Here is a 15,942-nt window from a genome sequence, read left to right as displayed (position 1 = left end):
ACATTCTCTATTGTTTTTCTATTCTCCTTTTCATTCATCTGTGTTCTAATCTTTTATTATTCCTTTCCTTCTGCTAGGTCTGGGTTTAGTATGTTCTTCTTTTTCTAGATCCTTTAGTTTTAAAAGTACATTGTTGATTGAGATCTTTCTGGTTTTGTTTTGGTTCTGCTTGTTTGTTTAAGTAAACTCTATACCCAATATGGGGCTCCAGCTTGCAACCCTGGGATCAAGAGTTGCATGCTTCTGGTGCCTGGTGACTCAATCAGTTAAGCCCCCAACTCTTGATTTCAGCTCAGGTGATGATCTCATGGTTCATGAGATTGAGCCCTGCATCAAGCTCTGTGCTAGCCTAAGATCTCTCTCTCTCTCTCTCTCTCTCTCTCTCTCTCTCTGCCCCTTCCCTGCTCACTCGGTCTCTCTCTCTCTCTCTCTCTCAAAATAAATAAATAAACATTAAAAAAAAAAAGAGTTCCATGCTCTACCAACTGAGCTAGCTATCAGTGCCCAGGGATTCTTTTTGTTTTTTAAAGTAAGCACTTATGGCTCTAAGTTTCCCCTTAGCACTACTTTCACTGTGTCCAAAAAGCTTTGGTATGTCATATTGTTTTCATCTTTAAATATTTTCTAAGTTCCTTTGCAATTTCTTCTTTTGTCCATTGGTTGTTTAAAAGTATATTATTTGGGAATGCCTGGCTGGCTCAGTTAGTAGAACATGTGACTCCTGGTCAGGGTCATTAATTCAAGCCACATATTGGGTGTAAAGCTTACTTTAAAAAAAATTGTGTTGGGGCTCAGCCAGTTAGGTGTCTAACTGGCTCAGGTCATGATCTCACAGTTTGTGATTTTGAGCTCTGCATCGGGCTCCCTGCTGTCAGTGCATATCCCACTTCAGATCCTCTGTACCCCCTCTCACTCTGTGCCTCCCCTGCTCATGTTCGCTCTCTCTCTCAAAAATAAACATTTTTTTAAAAGTGTGTTTAATTTCAACAATATTGTAGATTTTCCAGTTTTCCTTTTATTAACTTCTAACAATCTCATTATAGTCAGAGAACATATTTTGTAGCATGTCTATTTTTTTAAATACATTGAGACTTAATCTGTGGCCTAATATGTGGTCTATCCTGAAAAATGTCCCATGTGCACTTAAGAATGTGTATTCTGTTTTTGGGTAGAATATTCTGTATATCTCTGTTAGGTCTAGTTGGCTTATTGTTGTTTAAGTCCTTTATTTCCTTATCTTTTGTTGTTCTATCCATTGTGGGTGGTATATTGAAGTCTCCAACTATTATTGTAGATCTATCTATCTCTCCTTTCAATCCATCAGGTTTTGCTTCATATATTTCGATCTGTCATTAGCTGTGTAAACACTAATCATTGTTATATCTTCTTGTTGTGTTGAATCTTTTACCATGTAATGTCCTTCTTTGTCTCTTGTAACTTTTTTGTATTTAATCTGTTTGGTCTGGTGTTAGTATAGTTACTCCTGTTCTCTTTTGGCTACTATTTGCATGGAATATCTTTTTCTGTCCTTTCGCTTTCAGCCTGTTTGTGTCTTTGGATCTCAAGTGAGTCTCTTACAGACACATATAATTGGATCATGTGTTTTTTTATCTGTTCTGCCAGTCTGTCTTTGATTGGGAAGTTTAACCATTTGCGTTTAAAGTAATTACTGATAAGGAAGGACTTCTGTCATTGAAATTTATGTGAAATTCAAATGTCAGTGTCCACAAATGAAGTTTTATGTAATACAGCCATGCCCATTTTATGTGTATCGTTTATGGCCACTTCTATGTACAATGGCAGACTTGAATAGTTACAACAGAGACTGTATGGTCCTCATGGCCAAAAATATGATCTGGCTTTTCCGGAAAAAGTTCACCAACCTCTACTCTAGACATTTCAATTCCAAGGCAACTTAGGAGCTATAGAGATCACCACAAAAGCCTGCAGGCAGGTGAAACAGATCACATTTAAGGTATTCTCTGAAGACCTAGACCATCTCTAGACATTTGAGGGGGGAAAAAATGGAAAGGGGGGTTCAGAGAATTCCAAAGATCAGACTAGCAGAAAATAAGTAAGACCAATCTCAAAGTATTCAAAAACACAGAACCAAGAAATATTAATAAAAATCATTGCTCAGTGAACATCACTTATGGTATTATATATGACAGCTAGATGACAGATTGGATGACTTTCCATGTTCCTCTACCCTGAGAGTCTGTTTCTCCTACACTATCAGATCTATGTTAGCACCTTAGTAATTCTAACATATGACTTTCATAAAGTGTGAATGTGCCAATAAGAAGATATCATTGACCAGTAACAACCACACTAGCTTTTTTTTTCTCTCCAAATTTCTTTTTTTTTGGAAGAGTAAAGAAATCACAGACATAAAATCAACAACAAGCCTTATTAAGCCCCACAGATTTTTGTCCCTGCCGATGTTACAAAATTGGGAAAAGCTGGAAACTAAGGGGGTATCCCAGGAAACAAACCAAGATACTGGTCTTGGCTTATCATAGGGATCCCATTACAATAGTCCCCAAGCTGCAAGTCTCACACACTGTAATTGACTCTAGAGAAAATAAAAGAAGTAACAGAACACAAGAGAGACCAACCTTAGCAATTACTTTCAGTGGAGGCCAAAACTCTTCCCCCACTTAATAAGGCAACTGGAAGAGGACGTCTACAAATAAACGAGCAAATAAATCAGGTTTCAGTAATTTGGTCCTTCACTTTGTTCCAACCAGAACTGACTATTCAGGTCTTCTGTCATGGGCCCTTCACAACAAAATCTGACTCTGTGGGATCCAAAGCCACTGAAATCTCTCTAGGAACAGATTTATATACCTTATCTCAGATTGAAAAAGGAGTTTCTGTGGATACTGGCACCACCAGGTGAAGCACCTGCCCCCAAGTAGCGCCTGCCATTGTTCTATCCCATTTTCCAGAATTAAACATCACTTACAAGATCACTGGTGCAAAGAAGTTCTTAAAAGAGAGGAAGATATTCTCAAATATAGATGAACACAAAGTTTCAGATATATATAAATGTTCAGTCCAAACACCGTGCGAAGTATTTCTCCACACTCAATCACTTCATCTCTCAATGTCTTCCCTTGTCTAATCATTCAATATATGTTTCTTTATGCTCTCACAGAAAGACTATGCAGCTACCATTTAGCTACTTTATATCAAGATAACACTATTTCCACAAGACTTGTATTGGCTACAATTCATCCAAAGCTACCTTTCTTAAGAGGTTCATTCACTGCCTGGATTGCATACCAACCAGAGAAGGTAAGAGTATCTTAGAGTTCTGTGGTGGTTCCATCTCTGCACCTTGCTGTTTGTTCCTTATCAGATCCCTCCCCCCACCCTTAAGGCAGTTTCTTTGCCCAAAATGTGAAGGATGGATATGAATAAAATTGTAATCTGATTTCTATGTTAGTGAGTATGTTACATGCTTCAAACTCATTACTCTAATAAGGGTTTTATGTTAATGGAAATGTTTTTGAGTTTTGGGTTTTTTAATATTTATTTTGAGAGAGAGAGAGAGAGAGAGAGAGAGAGAGATGAGCAGGGGAGGGGAAGAGAGAAGGAGAGAGAGAATCCTAGGCAGGCTCCACATTCTCAATGCAGAGCCAGACATGGGGCTTGATATCATGAACCATGAGATCATGACCTTAGCTGAAATCAAAAGTTGGATGCTTAACCGACTGAGCCAGGTGCTCAGCATTAATAGAAATGCTTTATCTCCTTTCTCAGACTTAGTAATTCCAAATTTTCTCATGTCATTATATGTGTTCATTCCAATGTTATTCCTCTAAATAATTTTACAATTTATATGTCTTATTGTAAAATTCAGAAAATGGCAGCAGATGATCTAAATTTTCTAAATATTTGAGATGCTTTTTACAAACTAAAAGAAAGTCTAATCTGATTTAGTTGTATTAAAAAACTGTTTTTTAAATGTGTATTTATTTCATGGCCATTTGAGAGATAGGTGACTAGAGTTAGGTATGTATTTGGGACCAGAATTAAGCAAAAGTCATCTGCTGAAATGGGGTCAAGACTGTGCCCTTTATCTCCTTAGAAAAGATACCTGATCCCCTGGGCAAATCAGTCACTAGCAAATTTTTAATGATCAAATTTATAGATGTATAATGATTTTGTGATCTACTAATGATTCCCATATCTTTCTTATAACATGCATGTACTAAATAACTTTTCATATTTGATATCATATCACAATTCAAAAACATACTGCATCGGGGCTCCTGGGTAGCTCAGTCTGTTAAGTATCCCACTCAGACTCAGGTCATGATCTCACAGTTCATGAGTTTGAGGTCTGCATCAGGCTATGTGCTGACAGATTCTCTGTCTCCCTCTCTGTCTGCCCCTCCCCTGCTTCCTCTCTCTCTTTCTCTCTCTCTCAAAAATAAATAAATAAACATAAAAGAAAAGCATCCTGCATCAATACCTTCACAGTCGAAATCTCTGTAAAATGAAAATACTGCTAAGCCCCCAGGCAATGATCTACTTCCCAAAGACATGCTCAGTGCACTAGAATCCCAGACAGAAAGGAGATGGTCCACTTCACAGATTCATAGTAAGAAATATTAACTCTTGTTTAACTTTAAAACTTGCACTTGGGGCGCCTGGGTGGCTCAGTCGGTTAAGCAGCCAACTTCAGCTCAGGTCACGACCTCGCGGTCCGTGAGTTCGAGCCCCGCGTCGGGCTCTGGGCTGATGGCTCAGAGCCTGGAGCCTGCTTCCGATTCTGTGTCTCCCTCTGTCTCTGCTCCTCCCCCGTTCATGCTCTGTCTCTCTCTGTCTCAAAAATAAATAAAAAACGTTAAAAAAAATTAAAAATAAAATAAAAAATAAAACTTGCACTTAATTCTACATCTAGGTTTAGAAATGGAGCAGCAGCTCCCATTTAGAGTCTTTGACAGAATAAACCATCAAACTCTTAAAATTGTTACTCAGATCACAGACAAAGCTATGGCCTCAGGACACCAGGATTAACATTGCCAGTGAATTTTGAAAACTTCTAATGATTTAAAATCCTGAAATAAGCCAAAATAATTTAGTAAATCATATTATTTGTAGGAAAAAAATGTTAAGTAAAATGTAGAAAGAATACTGAACTGGAGGGGCGCCTGGGTGACTCAGTCAGTTGAGCATTCAACTTGAGCTCAGGTCATGATCTCGCAGTTTATGAGTTTGAGCCCCACGTTGGGCTCTGTGCTGATAGCTCAGAGCCTGGAGCCTGCTTCAGGTTCTGTGTCTCCCTCTCTCTCTGCCCCTCCCTGCTCATGCTTGCTTGCTCTCTCTCTCTCTCTCTCTCTCTCTCTCTCTCTCAAAAATAAACATTAAATTTTTTAAAGGAATACTGAACTTAAAACCATAAAATCTAGTTGGGGTCCTTACTCTTGCACCATACAGCTATAGGACTCCTCTGTCATTTATCTCCTCTGAGGATCATGACAGCACTACACAGATGTAAAATACCATTGTTCTGTGAGTTCATATCACCCTAGTCCATGGAGGTTTCATCCATGTCCTGTTCCTTTCTCCTTGTGCCATGTTCTTCTCTCTCTCCTTCCCTGCAGTTTTATTATTGAAATGATTGAATGTGTCTCAGAGCCACATCTGGGATATTAATGAATCAGAGCAAGCAGAAGTGTGTTCATCCAGTAAATACCAAGCTTCATTCTTGGAGACCTATGATAATGGCAGTACCACAAGGAAGACGGTCGTAACAGATCTGAGGCGAAAAGGAAATTGTCCCATTTATTATCTTTATAGCTAAATGAGGGAAAACTTGTTAAAGAAATGGAGGAAATTTTCATTGCAACTGGAATGAGAGCACACCTAATAAGGACAGTATTACAAATAAGACTACATCCCATCCCCTCATCGTTCCCATTAAGATGGGTCTAGGCACCTGGCTGGCTCAGTCAGTAGGGCATGCAACTCTTCATCTTGGCATCATGAGTTCAAGCCCCACATTGGGCATAGATCTTGCTTTAAAAAAATTAGGGAAAGAAAAAAACATGGATCTAAAATCTAAGGGCAAGATAATGAAATACTATTCTCTCTGAATGAAAACAAGAATCAGCATACCCTGTGTGGACTGGAATTCCCTATTTACAGCAAATTTCCCCAAAGAAATAACAGTTCCTAGAGAGTAACTCAAAGAACAGAGAACATTCCCTAATGCAAACAGGAAAACAGTATGGAAAACAAAAGAGAAAAAATGACTGGGGAAATTAAATTTAGGAAGAAAATTAATAAAGTAAAACTTTATCAATGTAACCCCACTACTTCCTGGAAAAAAAATATTGTATCTGAAGGCAAGATTAAAGAATACTTCTAGATAAACGTACTGTGTAATTCACCAGGTATAACTCACTGAGTTATACCTATCACAGCCTCAATTAAGTGTGCCCCATCATAGTTTCTTTGCTCTGATTCAAAACTTAGAAGGGGCGCCTGGGTGGCGCAGTCGGTTAAGCGTCCGACTTCAGCCAGGTCACGATCTCGCGGTCCGTGAGTTCGAGCCCCGCGTCAGGCTCTGGGCTGATGGCTCGGAGCCTGGAGCCTGTTTCCGATTCTGTGTCTCCCTCTCTCTCTGCCCCTCCCCCGTTCATGCTCTGTCTCTCTCTGTCCCAAAAATAAATAAAAAACGTTGAAAAAAAAAATTTAAAAAAAAAAACAACTTAGAAATATGCATCCGATTCCTAATTTGATTTCCCGAGATCTTAATATTAGTAAGTGGTTGCCCTGGGTAGTAAATACACTATTTCAGTCATGGGAATGAGATCTCCCACTGTAAATTATCAAATTGGCTGTTTGGTTTACAAGTCATTCTCTCAGGTATTGAATAACATGAATTGGTTTCCCAGTGTTGATTCCTCTAAGGAGACCTGACCAAATCAGGCTTCTAAATCTGCAGAGTTTAACATCAGATTTCTGTGACCCCGGGGAACTATAGCATCCTACAACAAGCACCAGAGAAACTACCTGAACTCATTCAGGCCAGGGCTGCTGGGGGGCTGTTATGAATTTCTCAAGGAAACTTGTAACCCTCTGCAGTTCCTAAAACTGGGAAATGGAAGGAATGGGCCTGTTTTTGTAACTCTGACTTCCAGAAGAGCTCTGTAGTCAACTTTTGAAGTTCAGCCATCACTGTTTTTAAATATTTTTTTTGAAAAATCACAACTGCTGTTCCATTCACTTGCAAAAAAACCACAAAACAACAATATGACAGGGGTAGAATGATTTACTGGTGCCTTTTTAAAATTCTATAAGAGATGGTAAAATAATGAGGGCTAAGCTTTGACAGGGCATGGATATAGTAGTTTTAAAATTAAGTGGTTTTTTTTTTTAAGTTAAGTGTTTAATGTAAGGGTTGAGTATAACTACCCACCCTTGGTCACTATGTGTCAGAATTGGGTCCAGAGTTTTGTTCCCCATCCTCATAACCTCAATAAGGAAATGAAAACCCAACAGAGCTGTGAAACTTTTCTCGGAGCCAAGAAGCAAGCTGATGACCCAGATTCATTACAATATTAACATTTAGGGTTTCCAGCCAGCAGCAGGACCATCTGTACATAATGTCTTTCTCAAAGGTTGTCACTTCCCTGCTCTTCACATTCATTTGAGCCAAAGCACAAGAGTGAAGCTGGAGGGAATTATTAATCAGAGAGTTCCTGACTTCTCTGTTAATCTCACTCTCTTCCTTCTGAGTGGATGTGAATCATTCCAGAGCAAAATCAATGAATCAATCCATTTCAATTTCTTGGACATACCACCTCAACCCATAAGCTTAGATATTAGCGAATTGTACAACTGGTGAGTTTTAAAAGCTCATTAATCAACCTTTTTCTTTAGGTGGGAAATGCCAATCAAGAGGTTGGACCAAAAACTTAAAATAACTCTTCCACACTGAGAGCCATTTGCCCTGCTCTTCTCTCATCCTCTCCAGTCATCCTTGCTTTTTCTCTCATCTCTGATGTCTCACTACAGACATCCCTCTTTGCTTCCTTTTCTCCTCTCTTTCTTTACTGTGTCCCAAGGCCACACTATTATATACAAAGAAACAAAATACATAGCAGCAAGTACCAACTGTAACTTTATTTACATGCTTACAGCCTCATGGACTTCCTTTCATTGTAAAGAACTTGGAGAGTAGACTCACACAGCATCAAGATATGTCACGTACAACTAGCCATTTAATCACAATTGTGTTCCGTTCTTTCTACTACAAATGGGTACAAAGAATTTTCTCATTCCCTTTCTGCATACTCCCCACTCTACGTATAAGTTTATGTACTGGCACGATAAGAATGAGTCAGTGGATTCTGGAGGTTAAAGTGGCAGAGCATCTAACAAAACAAGTGTCTTTTCCCACACATGTTGCTTCCAGTAAACCCTTAATCTCTGGCAAAAGTGATCCAGGTACAAACTCCTAGGAGCAAGCTTTTTCTGTAAAAGCCCGGAGAATAAATATTTTAGGCTTTTCAGGACAAATGCAACTACTTAACTCTGCCATCATAGCACCAAAGCAGCTACAGACAACACATAAGTAAATGAGCATGGCTGTGTTCCAATAAAACTGTATTTACTAAATAGGCCATCTCCTGCCATAAAGCATACTTCTCCCTATCTGTCATCTCCCCCACATAAAGAAACTTCTCCATCATTGTCCTTCATTTTTTACAAGCTCTTTCTCTAGTTTTTCCTCACTTCCTTCTCACTTCCATGCTAACTCTTCTCTTGTCCATTCTCTAGGTAAGATCTCCAGAGGATGGAAAGAGTCAACAGCACATCATTGACTGAGTTCATTCTCACAGGAATTCCCTACCCACTCAGACTAAGGACATTTCTGTTTGTGTTCTTTTTGCTAATCTACATCCTGACTCAGCTGGGAAACCTGCTCATTCTAGTCACTGTCTGGGTAGACCCGCAGCTCCATGCCCGCCCCATGTACATCTTTCTTGGTGTTCTCTCCGTCATTGACATGGGCATCTCTACCATCATTGTCCCCCGCCTCATGATGAACTTCACTCTAGGCATCAAACCCATCTCCTTTGGCGGCTGTGTTGCTCAACTCTATTTCTATCACTTTTTGGGCAGCACCCAGTGCTTCCTCTATACCCTGATGGCCTACGATAGGTACCTGGCAATATGCCAACCCCTGTGCTACTATATTCTCATGAATGCTAAGTTGAGTACCTTGCTTGTGACTGGAGCTTGGGTGGCAGGATCCATCCATGGGGCCCTCCAGGCTATCCTAACCTTCCGTCTGCCCTACTGTGGGCCAAACCAGGTAGATTACTTCTTCTGTGACATCCCTGCGGTTTTGAGGCTAGCCTGTACTGATACAACAGTCAACGAGCAGGTGACCTTTGTGGACATTGGGGTGGTGGTTGCCACTTGTTTCTCCCTGATCCTCCTCTCCTATGTACAGATCACTCAGGCCATCCTGAGAATCCGCACAACTGATGGGCGGCGCCGAGCCTTTTCAACCTGTGGGGCGCACGTAACCGTGGTAACCGTGTACTATGTGCCCTGTGCCTTCATCTACCTGAGGCCTGAAACCAACAGCCCCCTGGATGGGGCAGCTGCCTTATTTCCCACAGCTATCACTCCTTTCCTCAACCCCCTCATCTACACTCTGCGGAACCAAGAGGTAAAGCTGGCCCTGAAGAGAATGATAGGAGGCCCTGGGACTAAGAGTGAGGTTTGAAAGTGTCTGTCCCCCACTGGTGAAACCATCACAGTTTATCCTAATGCTTACATTTCAGTGAAGTTTTCTTTATTATTATTTTTCTCTTTTATGTAGCCATATAATATCAATACAGTAAGATCAAACACAGTTTTAAGTAAAATACCACTTTCTAGCAGTTCCTTGGTATCCCCTTCAGACAAACAACCTCAGCTACTCCAACAGTAGAAAGTGAGACTAAAGTCACTCAAAAGCTGGCACACTTCCACATCCAGAGAACTGACAGAACAAAAGCACCTAATGGGCTTTTCAGCTTCTAGGCTTACATTGGCCAAGCTTAAGAAGGACTATAGTTCTTTTGATGGAAGAATGTTCCTCTGTTCTGTTCCAATTGGATATTAACTTCAACAGCTAATGCTAGAAGAGAAACTATAGATGCCGTGCTACATGCATGTTAACAGGCCTGGCTCTTGGGACCTCCTGAGGTCATCATAGGATGTGGGGAGGAACTAAAGTGCTTCCTCTTCCTTGCCTGCTGAAGAAATAACACTCCTCTTAAACTGGTGTTTTCACAAACCAAACCAAATTAAACAATACCTCCTCAGCAAAAAGGCAATGAAGTCTTTTCAAATGTCTCAATAATAAATTCCCCCACGCCAAAAAGTAAAGCTCAATATGAAATTTCCCATTGAAAGAAAATAGGGCAGGCACCTGGCTGGCTCAGTTGGTAGAGCTCATGGCTCTTGATCTCAGGGGTTGTGAGTTTGAGCCCCCATTGGGTGTAGCTATGGCTTAAATAAATAAAATAATAGGACAATTAACCAGGGAACCGAAATACTTTTCCCAAATGAGTATTTCATATCCATTTAGATTTGTGAGCTTGACAAGCTTTCATTAAGTTAGCTGGGGCCTAATCAATGTGGGCAAACTTGGTGCGGTATCTGTTGTTTCAATCCCTTCACACCTCCAATCTTATTCTGTTGTGATTCTGCCTCATTCTCCAGCTTTTCATAGTGGATGGTTGCTTATCCATGTGATAAATGATATCATGTTATCTATAAAACAAAGTCTCTTGGGCATAGCCGAGAGTCAGCAGTTTGGGCATGTAAATGTTCATTTCCAAAGGAAATTAGGTTCACCTAATTGATATAGGAGACAAAAAAACTAACCATTCTCCTTTGGATGAAGCTGACTGACACAATTTTTCAGCATTTTGATCACAAAACAAACAATATACTGGATATCAACTCCCTTACACTAAAACATTACTTCTGAAATCTTAGTCTTTCAAAATATTTAATAAATAAAATGACTAAACTGTGAATTACAAAAATAAACTTAGAGCTACAGCTGATAAACCAAAAATATTTCCAAAGGCTATTATACATCTTGCTCCTATTTTCCCAGGTGCCTAGCACAATGGTTATCATACCTGTTGTTTTAACAATTAATCAAATAACATTAATAAATGAGAATAATAAAAAATTATTTTTTTAAAAATCAAATAACATTAAAATGATCTGTAAGTGTATAATAAAAATACAGATCAAAATGGAGTAATTCTGAGGCAAATATTTGTGGGGTTTTTGAATTTCTTTTAACATTTATTTATGTTTGAGACAGAGACAGAGCACAAGTGGGGGAGGAGCAGAGAGAGAGAGGGAGACACAGAATCGGAAGCAGGCTCCAGGCTCTGAGCTGTCCGCACAGAGCCCACCACAGGACTCAAACTCACGAACTGTGAGATCATGACCTGAGCCAAAGTTGGATGCTCAACCAAATGAGCCACCCAGGTGCCCCACATTTGTTTAAAAAATAGACTGGACTCTACTATGAATTTGTTAAATTAACCTGTATTAAGTGGAGCGCAGGATGGTGGATGGTAATTTGTAGTACAACAGACTACAAGAGGATTGAAATAGAGAACTTTATCACTCACAGGTCCTGGAAGAATTACCCAGCATGCCTCAAGGAGTCACATGGAAGATCAAGGCAGAAAACAAACAGAGGCAGGACCTGGGGCACATGTCTTTTTTCAGGTCAGTAGGTGGAATGTTTTGGGGTTCCTAGACTAAAGCCAGATTAATCAAACCAAAAGAGCAGAATTTTAGTAAGCCACAGAGGACTCTTATTTAAAGGATACATAAGGGGGAATTCCTGGGTGACTTAGGTAGTTGACCATTGGACTTTGGCTCAGGTCATGATCTCATGGTTCATGGATTCGAGTCCCATATCAGGCTCTTCACTGGTGGCACAGAGCCTCTGTCTCTCGGCCCCTCCCCAGCTCAAGTGCTCTCTCTCTCATTCTCTCTCTCTCTCTCTCTCTCCCTCTTAAAAATAAACATTTATTAAAACTTTAAAAAATAAATGACACATAAGAGGAAGCTGCTAGGAGACAGGGGAGACTGTCGATCACAAGGGCTGTTGGGAAAGTCATATCAGGAACTTACATTTCCTTGTGGCTCTGAGGCTGCTATCCAAGGCATGAGCTTGCAGGAAGGACTAATGTCAGTTTAAGATTCCTGTGGGCTTCTTGGCTGTTGTACAGTATGATGAACAATGGTGCAGGCACTATGGAAAACAGTATGGGGGTTCCTAAAAAAATTAAAAGTAGAATTACCAAATGACTCAGAAATTCCATTTCTGGGTACATACCCAAAAGAATTGAAAGTTGGGTCTCCAAGAGATATTTGTACACCCATGTTCATCACTGCATTGTTCTCAATAGCCAAAAGTGTCCATTGATGGATGACTGGATAAACAAAATGTGATATACACATACATTGGAATATTAAACAGCCTTTTAAAAGGAGGTAATTCTGACACATGCTACAACATGGATAAATCTTTAAGATATTATGCTAGGTGAAATGAGCCAGTCACAAAAAGACAAATACTGTATGATTTCATTTAAATGAATTCCTAGAATAGTCAAATTCATAGAGATAGAAAGTAGAAGGTGGTTGCTGGGGGCTGAGGAGAGGGGAGAGTGGGGAGTCGTTGTTTAGTAGGTATAGAGGTTCAGTTCTGCAGGATGAAAGGAGTTCCAGAGATGGTTGCACAAGAGTGTGAATATACTTAACACTACTGAACTGTATGTTTAAAAAATGGTTAACCTGGTAGGGGCACCTGGGTAGCTCAGTCGGTTAAGCATCTGACCTCAGTTCATGTCATGATTTCATGGCTAGTGGTTTTGAGCCCTGCACTGGGCTTTGGGCTCTGTGCTGACCACTCAGAGACTGGATCCTGCTTTGGGTTCTATGTCTCCATCTCTCTCTGCCCCTCTCCAGCTCGTTCTCTCTCGCGCTCTCTCTCTCTCAAAAATAAATAAATATTTTTTTAAAATGGTTAGGCTGGTAAATGTTACATGTATTTAACCACAGTTAAAAAATAAAAATACAATAAGGAACGGGGCTGGGGAAAGATTAAGGAGAAATATAGATGAAAAAGTTAAGCCATATGTTCACTGATGCTGACTTAACATGAGGTGTCATTCCGCTGCTCTCATTACTCAAGTATGTTTGTAAATGTCCATAATAAAAGATTTTTTGAAAGCCATAGCTATGAAATTCTCAGGAAAGAGTTTTCTGAATAGAGAGAAAGGCTAGTACAAGGCCCTGGGGTGGATAAGAGTTTGGCATGTTTGAAAGGAAAGGGATGTCATTGAAGTGTAGTGCATGAGGGAGAGAGTACACGGTTATAACACAGGTGCAGGCAAGGGTTGGAGCAAAGAAAACCTTGGAAACTACGTAAGAAGTTTGGATTTAATCTACTATGATGGCCATTGTTAGTTTTCAATCGCTGTGTAACAAGTGATCACAAACTTAGCTGAAAACAAAGCCCATTTATTAGCTCACAGTTTTGTAGGTCAACAATACAAATACCACATGCCTTGGTTCTCTGCTCAGTATCTCACTAGGCTAAAATCAAGGTGTCCCTGAGCTGCATTCTCATCTGGAGGTCAAGGTTCTCTTCCAGACTCACAAGGTTGTGGCAGAATTCAGTTCCTTGCAATTATAGGACTTAGGTCCCTGTTCCCTTGTGGGCTGTCAGCTAGAGGGCACTCTCAGCTTCAAGAAGCTACCCAAATTCCTTGCCACATGGCCTCTTCCATATTTTTTTCTAAGTTGTTTAAGTTTATTTGTTTTAAGTTTATTTTGACAGAGAGGGAGAGAGAGAATCCCAAGCAGGCTCCACACTGTCAGTACAGAACTCAATGTGGGGCTTAAACCTATGAACCATGAGATCATGACCTGAGTAGAAATCAAGAGTCAGATGCTTAACTGACTGAGCCACTCAGGCATCCCTGGCCTCTTCCATCTTTAAAGCCAAAAACAGAACTCTACCTCACCTAGAATCCTTCTTGTGTCTCAAATCTCTCTCCCAATGAAGAATTCAGTCCTTTTTAAGGACTCACCCGATTAATCTAGGCCCGCAAAGGATAATCTTCCTATTTTAAGATCAATTCATTTGGGACCTTTAATTACATTTGCAAAATTTCTTCACATTAGTACCTAGAAGAAATTTTGATTGTGTTTGAATAACTGGAAGTAGGTATATACACCAGAGGGCAAAAATCTAATCCTGGAAGTCATCTTAAGCAGATGCTTAAAAGCTTCTCAACTTTCAGGGCACCTGAGTGGTGCAGTCAGTTGAGTGTTTGACTTCAACTCAGGTCATGATCTCACTGTTCTTGGGTTTGAGCCCCACATCTGGCTCGCTGCTGTCAGCCTGTCAGCGCAGAGCCCACTTCCAATCCTCTCTCCCCCTCTCTCTGCCCCTCACCTGCTTGCACTCTCCCAAAAATAAATAAATACTAAAAAAAAAAAAAAAAAAAAAAAAGCTTCTCAACTTTCATACGTGACCAAATGGATGCATTTCTAGAAATCAGCTGCAAGAGATGCCATTACCAGTCTTTGGGACACTTCAGCTTTGAAACCAGGCTGTCCCCCACCAGTGACTGAGGCAGTGGGGACAGTAAGATCAGGCTATAGCTGCCGGACTCCAAATTAGGCAGTCTCTGCCCCAGGGCTCCCACTGGGCTGCCTGAGACCTCAGAACTGCACACTGCAGTCTAAAGCTCTTCCTACCCACTCTTCTTCCTCATCTCTCTGGGCCTGCTGTTCTGATTCTTAGAGTCTACTTCCTGAAGAATCTGAATTAAAATACCTAGCCATATAGAAACCTCAATGTCATCTTCCCTTTCCTGAGAGGTGAAAGTTTACTTTCTCACTGGCAGGTCTATACTAGCCTGTTTCCTTCTTTCTTTCTTATAAAGTTCATTGATTTTGAGAGAGAGAAAGAGAACACAAGCAAGGGAAAGACAGAGAGGAAGAGAGAGAGGATTCCAAGCAGGCTCTTCACTGTCAGCGCAGAGCCCAACACAGGGTTTGAACTCAAACCGTGAGATCATGACCTGAGCTGAAACCAAGAGTTGGGTGCTTAATTGACTGAGCCACCCAAGCACCCCTAGCCTATTTCTTTCCTTTTTCTTTAATTTTTTTTTAATTTTTGAAAGAGCGCACAAGTGAGAGGTAAAGAGAGAGAGAGGAAGAGAGAGTACAGAGCCTAAAACAGGGCTTGAGCTCACACAGTGAAATCATGACCTGAGCCTAAGTTGTATGCTTAACAAACTGAGCCACCCAGGCACCTCTGGCCTACTTCTTGAAGAGAGATCCCAGTGGTACCCCTAGGACTGTCATACCAGGCATGTACTCCATTTTGCAATCTTGGGATGCCCTGCTTACCAATTTACCATCCATTATCCACACAAGACTAGAATTGTCAGTGTAACTCTCCTATCATTGCCTCTGTAAGTAGGCATGTATTTAAAGGATACATAAGGGGGAATTCCTGGGTGACTTAGGTAGTTGACCATTGGACTTTGGCTCAGGTCATGATCTCATGGTTCATGGATTCGAGTCCCATATCAGGCTCTTCACTGGTGGCACAGAGCCTCTGTCTCTCGGCCCCTCCCCAGCTCAAGTGCTCTCTCTCTCATTCTCTCTCTCTCTCTCTCTCTCCCTCTTAAAAATAAACATTTATTAAAACTTTAAAAAATAAATGACACATAAGAGGAAGCTGCTAGGAGACAGGGGAGACTGTCGATCACAAGGGCTGTTGGGAAAGTCATATCAGGAACTTACATTTCCTTGTGGCTCTGAGGCTGCTATCCAAGGCATGAGCTTGCAGGAAGGACTAAT

The 15,942-nt window shown here is 40.6% G+C and overlaps 1 protein-coding gene across 1 annotated transcript; it reads left to right on the top strand.

Annotated features, from left to right (window-relative positions):
• The first annotated feature begins 8,818 nt into the window (after positions 1–8,818).
• LOC102971144 (olfactory receptor 10G3) lies at positions 8,819–9,760 on the top strand. Its single transcript, XM_007091331.2, has one exon. The coding sequence runs from the start codon at positions 8,819–8,821 to the stop codon at positions 9,758–9,760; it is 942 nt and encodes a 313-aa protein (XP_007091393.2).
• Positions 9,761–15,942: the final 6,182 nt, after the last annotated feature.

The sequence above is a fragment of the Panthera tigris genome, chromosome B3, assembly GCF_018350195.1.
Source record: "Panthera tigris isolate Pti1 chromosome B3, P.tigris_Pti1_mat1.1, whole genome shotgun sequence".
Classification (NCBI taxonomy): domain Eukaryota; kingdom Metazoa; phylum Chordata; class Mammalia; order Carnivora; family Felidae; genus Panthera; species Panthera tigris.
The sequence above is the reverse complement of the archived record's forward strand: the minus strand, read 5'-3'. Positions and strand labels throughout refer to the sequence as shown.

Bases quoted from the DNA above. Each gene is read 5' to 3' on its own strand.
- LOC102971144 (XM_007091331.2), top strand. From the start codon at position 8,819: ATGGAAAGAGTCAACAGCACATCATTGACTGAGTTCATTCTCACAGGA.